General features: G+C 45.0%; 1 protein-coding gene across 2 annotated transcripts; it reads right to left on the bottom strand.

The window, feature by feature from the left end:
• Positions 1-874: 874 nt before the first annotated feature.
• Positions 875-7879, bottom strand: LOC149793800 (uncharacterized). 2 transcript variants are annotated; one of them, XR_016422886.1, is made up of 3 exons: positions 7419-7879; positions 1519-7336; positions 875-1436 (listed from the first exon to the last, which is right to left on the bottom strand). XR_016422886.1 is itself a non-coding variant. In XM_089967793.1 (2 exons), the coding sequence occupies exon 2, from the start codon at positions 6436-6438 to the stop codon at positions 2740-2742; it is 3699 nt and encodes a 1232-aa protein (XP_089823919.1). In that variant the 5' UTR covers positions 6439-7336; positions 7419-7879; the 3' UTR covers positions 1449-2739. The 2 variants fall into 2 exon arrangements, 1 of the variants encoding a protein (XP_089823919.1); XM_089967793.1 differs by lacking the exon at positions 875-1436 and having other exon boundaries at positions 1449-7336.
• Positions 7880-8325: the final 446 nt, after the last annotated feature.

The raw sequence follows: 8325 nt of genomic DNA, 5'->3' as shown, positions 1-8325 counted from the left end.
AGATATGTAAGATGCTTTTTGTTTTATTCATTTAAAGTATATTTCATTTGCAGCATTAGCAGAGACATATCATTTATTTCAAACAAAGGATACCTATTTGGTTCACGAAATCTTACGGAAGAAGAATATGGGCTTTTATGTATTATCTATTACCTCACTGGTCAAATGTTTACATCGCCTGAGTTACTTAGTGCATTTAGTTTTTTTTTTTGTTTGGTTTTTACACAGTGAAAAGTATACTTCAAGTACCAAGGAATTACTTTGAATGGTAGGTAGTATAGACTGGCTATAAAAGTGTAACTCATATGCCTGTAATCTGGGTACAAGGCATTATATTGACTAAATTACATCGTGAGTCATGTGCTAATAAATATTTAAGAATTTAAATGTATATATTTTAACCCCTATTTCATCACTTATATCAGACTGAAACCCATATGTCATGACCTACGGTTATATGTTTGAATTTATTGTCTTCTTGACCCAACAACTGGCTAGTAAAAGTGTTTGACAAGAACAATTTAGTATTTTATGACATTTTAAGCAGAAACAAATCTTGAAAGAGTGGTCGAATAAAACAAAGAATATGATTGAATAGACGACACATATAATACTTGTTGTTGTGCGTTTCCATTACCAATTTATATGCATTACTACCATTATTATTCACATAATGTAATATCGAACAATGATTATCTATGCCCTTCAGCAATTATCCTGCTAACAATGATTATCTATGCCCTACAGCAATTATCCTGCTGCTTAGTGAGGACAATTCGCATAAAGATAGCTGAACAATTTCTTTTTCTGGTTGTCGGAAAACAATATAAAAAGGAAGAAAATAAAACCTGTTATATATGTCTGTAAAGGTGTAGTGGTTGTCTAGGGGTGGGGTTCTTCTTATAGACTTTAACGAATTATGAGAAGTTCCCCTGGTCCTTATTCAGAAAGTTAATTCTGGACACTATATTATTTATTGACTAAATATATTTATGGCTACGAGCCCCCAGTCAGCAATGCCGACAGTTAAATTAAAAGAAATACAAAGATGAAATTTAAACAATAACAATTTAATAAATGAAATTTAAAAGAATTTAAAGTAATCAATGTCTCTCTTTCACCCAATGATCCCTTTGATCATCATTTGAGTTCACAGTGTGAGGAGATTTTTCCCTTCTTGAGTGCTACTCATCTAAATCTCTTCGTTCCCTTGTCTTTCTCTCCTTTCGTGATCTCCACTTCCGCTTCCTCTTCTATAATCCTTGTTCCTTGCCGTTATCTTGACTTCCGGTTCCTCTTCTAGTATCCGGAACCCTTGACGGTATCCCTTGAGGTCACCCGAAATTCACTCGGTATCTCTCACCGTCACCCGAAATTCTCTGAACTTCTCTCGTCCCCCGAAATTCTCTGAAATTCTTTCGTCCCCCGAAAGCTTCCTGTTGAAAGGTATACATACGACAAATTCTCTTCAATTAACAGCAGTCGTATCAAGCAGAATCAACGTAACATCAAACTTACCTGATCGAAGCTATTTCATGAATTTCCTAAATTCCGCCAATTTTTACGAATGGCTAACGGAGTGTGTGTCACTGCGACTCTTAAACACCAACTGACGAATTTCAGGCTTGTACAAGTCTTATGCCAGTTTCTCGAATCAAGTCCCACCTACAACGCATCCCGATTGGATGGCGACGGACTCTGGTCATTTGATCGAACTGTCAATCATAAAAATGTCAGTCTGTGTGTCCCCATGTACTGTCCAGCCTACCATTGTCGGCTTCCGGCTCTTTGAAGTTGTCTACGTCACGTGTTCCCATGTACAAAGATTCCCGCCAGATTTCCACTCAAGAGCTCAAACAAAGACTGGGTTACGTAAGAGAATTAGCCAACTTAGGTACTTGGAAAAACAAAGCTTACCTGGCTCCACTTACAGACTTATAAATACATGTATAATACAAGGGGTTGGGGTAAAACATCACATCCCCCCACGCTTGAGAATAAAATCAGGATTTTATTCACTCAAACTACAAAAGCAAAAGTGTTACAACGATATAAAGAACAAAATCAGCAAAATGAACTAAATGCTAAACTGAGTATGAACACGAAAATATAACAAATGATCTATATCATTTCGGCGCTTCTACTCATGAAATCTGCGCCTACGTTTTCAGATCCTTTCACGTATCTGATCTTCATCTGGTACTGCTGTAAAAACAGCGACCATCGCATCAATCGACCATTGGCCAACTTTGCCTGCGCCAGATAGGCGAGTGGTTGGTGGTCGGTCTCCAATATGAACTTACGTCCATATAGGTATCGCTCGAACCGTGATATGCCGAACACGATTCCGAGACATTCCCTCTCCGATACTGAGTAATTCTTCTCGGCAGCAGACAACTTCCGGCTGCCGTATGCGACAGGAAAAAGCGTCTTGTCATGCTCCTGGAGCAGTACTGCTCCCAGTCCCGTGTCGCATGCATCGGTGCGCAGAACGAATTCTTTATCCAAGTCCGGTAGACGAACAACTGCGTCGGATGTAAGTCTATCCTTTAGCGTTTGGAATGCGTGCTCACACGCATCTGTCCAAACGAACTTACTCGGGGTCCGTTTCTTGGTTAGGTCAGACAACGGGCCCGCAATCGCGCTGAAATTAGCGACATACCTCCGGTAATATCCGGCCAGTCCCAGGAATGACCTCACTTCCGTTTTCGTGGTGGGGCGTGCGGCGTTTCTCAACTGCTACACCTTCGACTTCTCTGGAGGCAGCGTGCCTTGGCTCAGGGTATGTCCTAAATAGTCTAATGTCCTGAAACCAAGGTGACATTTGGAAGGGCGGGCTGTCAAGCCCTCCTGACGTAGCCGCTCCAAAACGTCAGCTAACAGAGCGAGGTGTTCACCCCATGTCTCTGTAGCTAACAAGAGGTCATCCATGAAGCTGTGGACACCCCTATCGCGCAAGGGCTCCAACAACTTCCGCATCATTCTGGTAAAGACGCTGGGCGCGTTTTGTACCCCGAACGGCATCACCAACCATTGGTATGTCCCGTCGGGGGTAGCAAAAGCAAGCTTCGGTCGGTCTTCTTTCCTTACCGGAATTTGCCAATACCCCTTGGACAAATCCAGTTTGGAAAAATATTTCGCTTTCGAGACCGAAGCGAAGATATGTTCGGGGTCAGGTAGCATTTCAACTTGAAATTCTGTCACCTGATTCAGCTTCCGGTAGTCGACGCAGAACCGATGGGTGCCGTCCTTCTTCTGCACTAAGACTACTGGTGAGCTGTACGGAGAGTCGGCAGGTTCGATTACTCCCAGAGCAATCATCTGCTCGATTTCTTCCCTTACAACTTGTCGTTTCGCGTGGGGCAAGGGGTAGGGTTTACGCTGAACTGGTCGGTCGTCCACCATCTTTAACCCGAACTCGACAAGCGTCGTCCTCCCGGGTTTTTCTGTTAGCACGTCGGAATATCCGGCCATCAAGGTCTCTATCTCGTTCCGCTGCCCTTCAGTTAACATGGGGTCACACTCCACGTCCGACGGAGTCTCGGCCCTCGTTAATGGACAGCTCGGGACAGTGTTAGCACCTTCCGTATCGCCTTCGATATCCTCGGTGACTATCGCTGCGACAACAAAATCGCTGGCGGTCTCCCTTTCCCGGTACCTCTTGAGCAAATTGGCATGGTACAATTTCTCTTTCGTCGGTAGCTGTATCCGGTAGGTTTGACCTCCGACCTTCTTGGTGACGACGTATGGACCCCTCCAGGAAACTTGCAACTTGTTGTGTTCCTGGGGCAACAACAACAACACTTTGTCCCCTACCTCAAACTGACGTGGTTTTGCGCGCTTATTGTAATTTTTCGCCTGTTGCGCCTTAGCTCGTTTGAGATTTTCTTGAGCGAGAGAACAAACCTCTTCCAGTTTGTTGCGCAAGTCCGCGACGTACTGGTAGGTAGTGCGTACTTCCTCTACAGCGTGGTCGTCTGTCCACAGCTGTCTCAGTACGGCGATTGGGCCGCGTAGGGTTCTCCCGTACAAGAGTTCAAAGGGAGAGAACCCCAAACTCGCTTGCGGTACTTCCCGGTATGCAAAAAGCATGGCCGGAATATACCGGTTCCAATCCTTGGGGCGGCCTTCGCACAATTTCTTGAGCGTGTTTTTCAAGGTCCCATTAAACCGTTCGACCAATCCGTTACATTGGGGGTGATACGGTGTAGTCGTGAGGTGTTTAATCGACATGAGACGATTCACCTCCGCCATCACACGACTCATAAATTGTGTTCCTTGATCGGTCAAGATCTCGTCGGGCACTCCGACTCTTGACCAGATCGCAAACAGAGCTTCCGCGACGGTTTCCGTGTCAATGTTACGCAACGCAACGGCCTCCGGATAGCGTGTAGCATAATCGACAACCGTTAAAATATATCGATTTCCGTGCGCAGACGCGGGTTTTATCGGTCCGATTAAATCCATGGCAACACGTCTAAATGGTTCATCGATAAGGGGCGTACTCCCCAAAGGGATGGGTCGCTGATCCGTTTTCGGTGCCATTCTCTGGCATTTGTCACAGGAGAGACAGAACCGTTTTACGTCTCCCTGGACCCCTGGCCAGTAAAACTCTTTTACAAGACGGTCACGCGTCTTAGCAATTCCCATGTGTCCACCCATGAGACTCTCGTGTGCAAGTTTCAGTACTTCGCAACGCTTTTCCTTTGGCACGACGACTTGCTTGAAGTGTTCGTTGTGTTTCCTGGCGTGGCGATGCAAGATTCCCTTCTTGTAGACAAACTTCACCGCGCCGTTCGGAGTTTCCCTTTCTGTTCCCGCTTCTGCGTGTTTGTGCAACTGCGCCAGAGTTGCGTCCTCCTGTTGCAGCTTCCTTAACTCCGCTGGAATAACATTAGTAACCGGTGACGATGTAACTTGGATTGGCTTTTGTTTCGGCTGTCGACTCATGGCCCTGGTTTCAACAGCACTCACTGGCATAGGTGTGCAGGTTTCGGGGTTCGGCTGGGGTAACACATAACGGCAACCCAATATGACGTCATGTGATAGCCCCTCCAAGCAAGCAGCTTCAATTTTCCCCATCACGTATGGTGAATCGAGGTCAATGACAGCTACTGGTAATGAGTCACGCGCGCAATTCGCGTATTGAACTTCTATTACCTCCCCTGTATAGTCCTCCGGCTTGACATATTTCTTGTCGACAAGCGCGGGGACGCTGCACCCAGTGTCATACAAGATGGTGGCGCCTTCACCATTGACAGTTGCGGCCGCAAGGTTGGCTGGGTTGCGACTCGCTTCCGGCACACATTCCTTCTTAGCTACGACATTCACCTGGGTCTGCCTGCCCTTGGGACAGTCCCTGGCAAAATGCCCCAGGCGCTTGCAATTAAAACATGTCGGCGGCCCTCGCCGACTTGCAAGTCCTGGTTTCGTGGGTGAGGCCTGTCCAGGTCGATAGGCGGCAGCCCTACCTGTAGGTGCCCCTCCGACCTTCCCGTCGCCCTGACGGTTACGGACAGCCGGCTCAACCTCCCCCATACGACGCGACTCAGAGGGTCGGGGTCGGTCAGCAACCCCGGAACCTCTACTCTTCGAGTGCGCCTGCTCGTATCGCTCCGCCATGTTAGGGATCTCTTCGAGCGTCCGGTGTTCTCTTTCTGCTAAGAAAACTGTCAACTCGCGACGGTAAGTACCCAGGACATGTTCCTTGAGTATTACCTCGCGTAGCCCTTCGTACGTGCGTTCGACTTCGGCCATTTTCATCCACTTCTCAAATAAACCTCGAACACGGTTGTGGAATTGAGAGTGGGTCTCTGTTACCTTTTTCACCGAGTCCCGGAAAAGTTTCCGGTAAGTCTCGGCGGTCAGCCGGTAATGGCAGAGAAGCGCCTTCTTGAGGGCAGTGTAGTCATCAGCCTCTTCTGCAGTTAAGCCGTGGTAGACTTCCCGAGCTGCACCTTGCAAAAAGGCTGAGACATTAATGGCCCAGTGCTGTTCATGGACCTGATGAGCGCGTGCGAGTTTCTCAAACTGGACGAGAAAATCGTCAATAACCTCCTCCCTATCACTGAAGCGTGACATGTTGATCTGGACTATCCGGTGGTCGATGAAAGGTCGGCCGGTTGTTCCAGAGCTTGTACTGGCGTCGTCCCGTCCGTTGGTCCTAGCTTCAACTCTGACCTTTTCCATCTCCAGAGTGTGAGCGAGTCTGGCTAGCTCCAGCTCTTTCTGGGCGTCTCGGTCCGCGTCTATCTTGGCTAACTCTTGGTCCGCTGCTATCTTGGCTAGTTCTCTCTGGGCTTCTCTTTCCGCTGCTTTTTCGGCCTTCCATTCCTTGATCCTTTCTTCTATAAAGGTTGCCAGGCGATCTCCCTCGTATCCAAGATCTTCCGACCCCATGGCGCGGTATTCCTTTATCATTTGTCGTTCGGTAGCCATTATAGTAATGTAAAGTGATACCTTGTCTCAAAATTCAAACAATATACAGATATTTGTAATACCAGTTTAAATACTTACCTGTCGACAACAACTAGTTTCGTTCAGGTAAGATATTTGTTCGATATCTGCTTCACACGTACTGCTATGAATGGAAGATCTACAAAGCCTGCACATATGACAATAAAAATACAAGATGAGAAAATCACAAAATTTCAAATACAAAGAATGGAAAATATCTCACACTGTTCACTAATACTTCTACCAATAACTTTAAGTCCCAAAATAATATATATGTCTAATTCATATCCCGGACGAAGCGCCCACTGTGGGGGTGTAGTGGTTGTCTAGGGGTGGGGTTCTTCTTATAGACTTTAACGAATTATGAGAAGTTCCCCTGGTCCTTATTCAGAAAGTTAATTCTGGACACTATATTATTTATTGACTAAATATATTTATGGCTACGAGCCCCCAGTCAGCAATGCCGACAGTTAAATTAAAAGAAATACAAAGATGAAATTTAAACAATAACAATTTAATAAATGAAATTTAAAAGAATTTAAAGTAATCAATGTCTCTCTTTCACCCAATGATCCCTTTGATCATCATTTGAGTTCACAGTGTGAGGAGATTTTTCCCTTCTTGAGTGCTACTCATCTAAATCTCTTCGTTCCCTTGTCTTTCTCTCCTTTCGTGATCTCCACTTCCGCTTCCTCTTCTATAATCCTTGTTCCTTGCCGTTATCTTGACTTCCGGTTCCTCTTCTAGTATCCGGAACCCTTGACGGTATCCCTTGAGGTCACCCGAAATTCACTCGGTATCTCTCACCGTCACCCGAAATTCTCTGAACTTCTCTCGTCCCCCGAAATTCTCTGAAATTCTTTCGTCCCCCGAAAGCTTCCTGTTGAAAGGTATACATACGACAAATTCTCTTCAATTAACAGCAGTCGTATCAAGCAGAATCAACGTAACATCAAACTTACCTGATCGAAGCTATTTCATGAATTTCCTAAATTCCGCCAATTTTTACGAATGGCTAACGGAGTGTGTGTCACTGCGACTCTTAAACACCAACTGACGAATTTCAGGCTTGTACAAGTCTTATGCCAGTTTCTCGAATCAAGTCCCACCTACAACGCATCCCGATTGGATGGCGACGGACTCTGGTCATTTGATCGAACTGTCAATCATAAAAATGTCAGTCTGTGTGTCCCCATGTACTGTCCAGCCTACCATTGTCGGCTTCCGGCTCTTTGAAGTTGTCTACGTCACGTGTTCCCATGTACAAAGATTCCCGCCAGATTTCCACTCAAGAGCTCAAACAAAGACTGGGTTACGTAAGAGGATTAGCCAACTTAGGTACTTGGAAAAACAAAGCTTACCTGGCTCCACTTACAGACTTATAAATACATGTATAATACAAGGGGTTGGGGTAAAACATCACAATGTCAAGGCATCAGAACTGCTTCCTTAACGACAAAGTTAAAAACAGAGTATGCCCAATACAGTACTGCACTAGCCTAACTCTATCTTTTTCTCTGTCTAGCTTCACCTACATACACACATGCATGCATACTTACATGCATACATACATGCATACAATCATACATACATACATACGTACATATATACATACATACATACTTATTGGTACGTTAACAGATTTGATTTACAATACTGTTTGTCTTAAATTTCCACTTTGTGACTTAGCGAAATAATTATTAGTTAATTGTAATAAACTTGTCGCTTTCCATTTGATATTTATTTAAGACCATAGACTAGCAAGACTACATACAATATATATTACTTTAAAACACGTTAAAACATATTGCCAATGTAAAACAATAAGACCCCAAAATCTGTATTGAACCATTTGACCAACACAAACAA

Source organism: Sinohyriopsis cumingii, chromosome 8 (assembly GCF_028554795.1).
Source record: "Sinohyriopsis cumingii isolate HCF-2022 chromosome 8, ASM2855479v2, whole genome shotgun sequence".
Taxonomy (NCBI): Eukaryota; Metazoa; Mollusca; class Bivalvia; order Unionida; family Unionidae; genus Sinohyriopsis; species Sinohyriopsis cumingii.
This window is presented reverse-complemented; position numbering and strand designations above follow the sequence as displayed.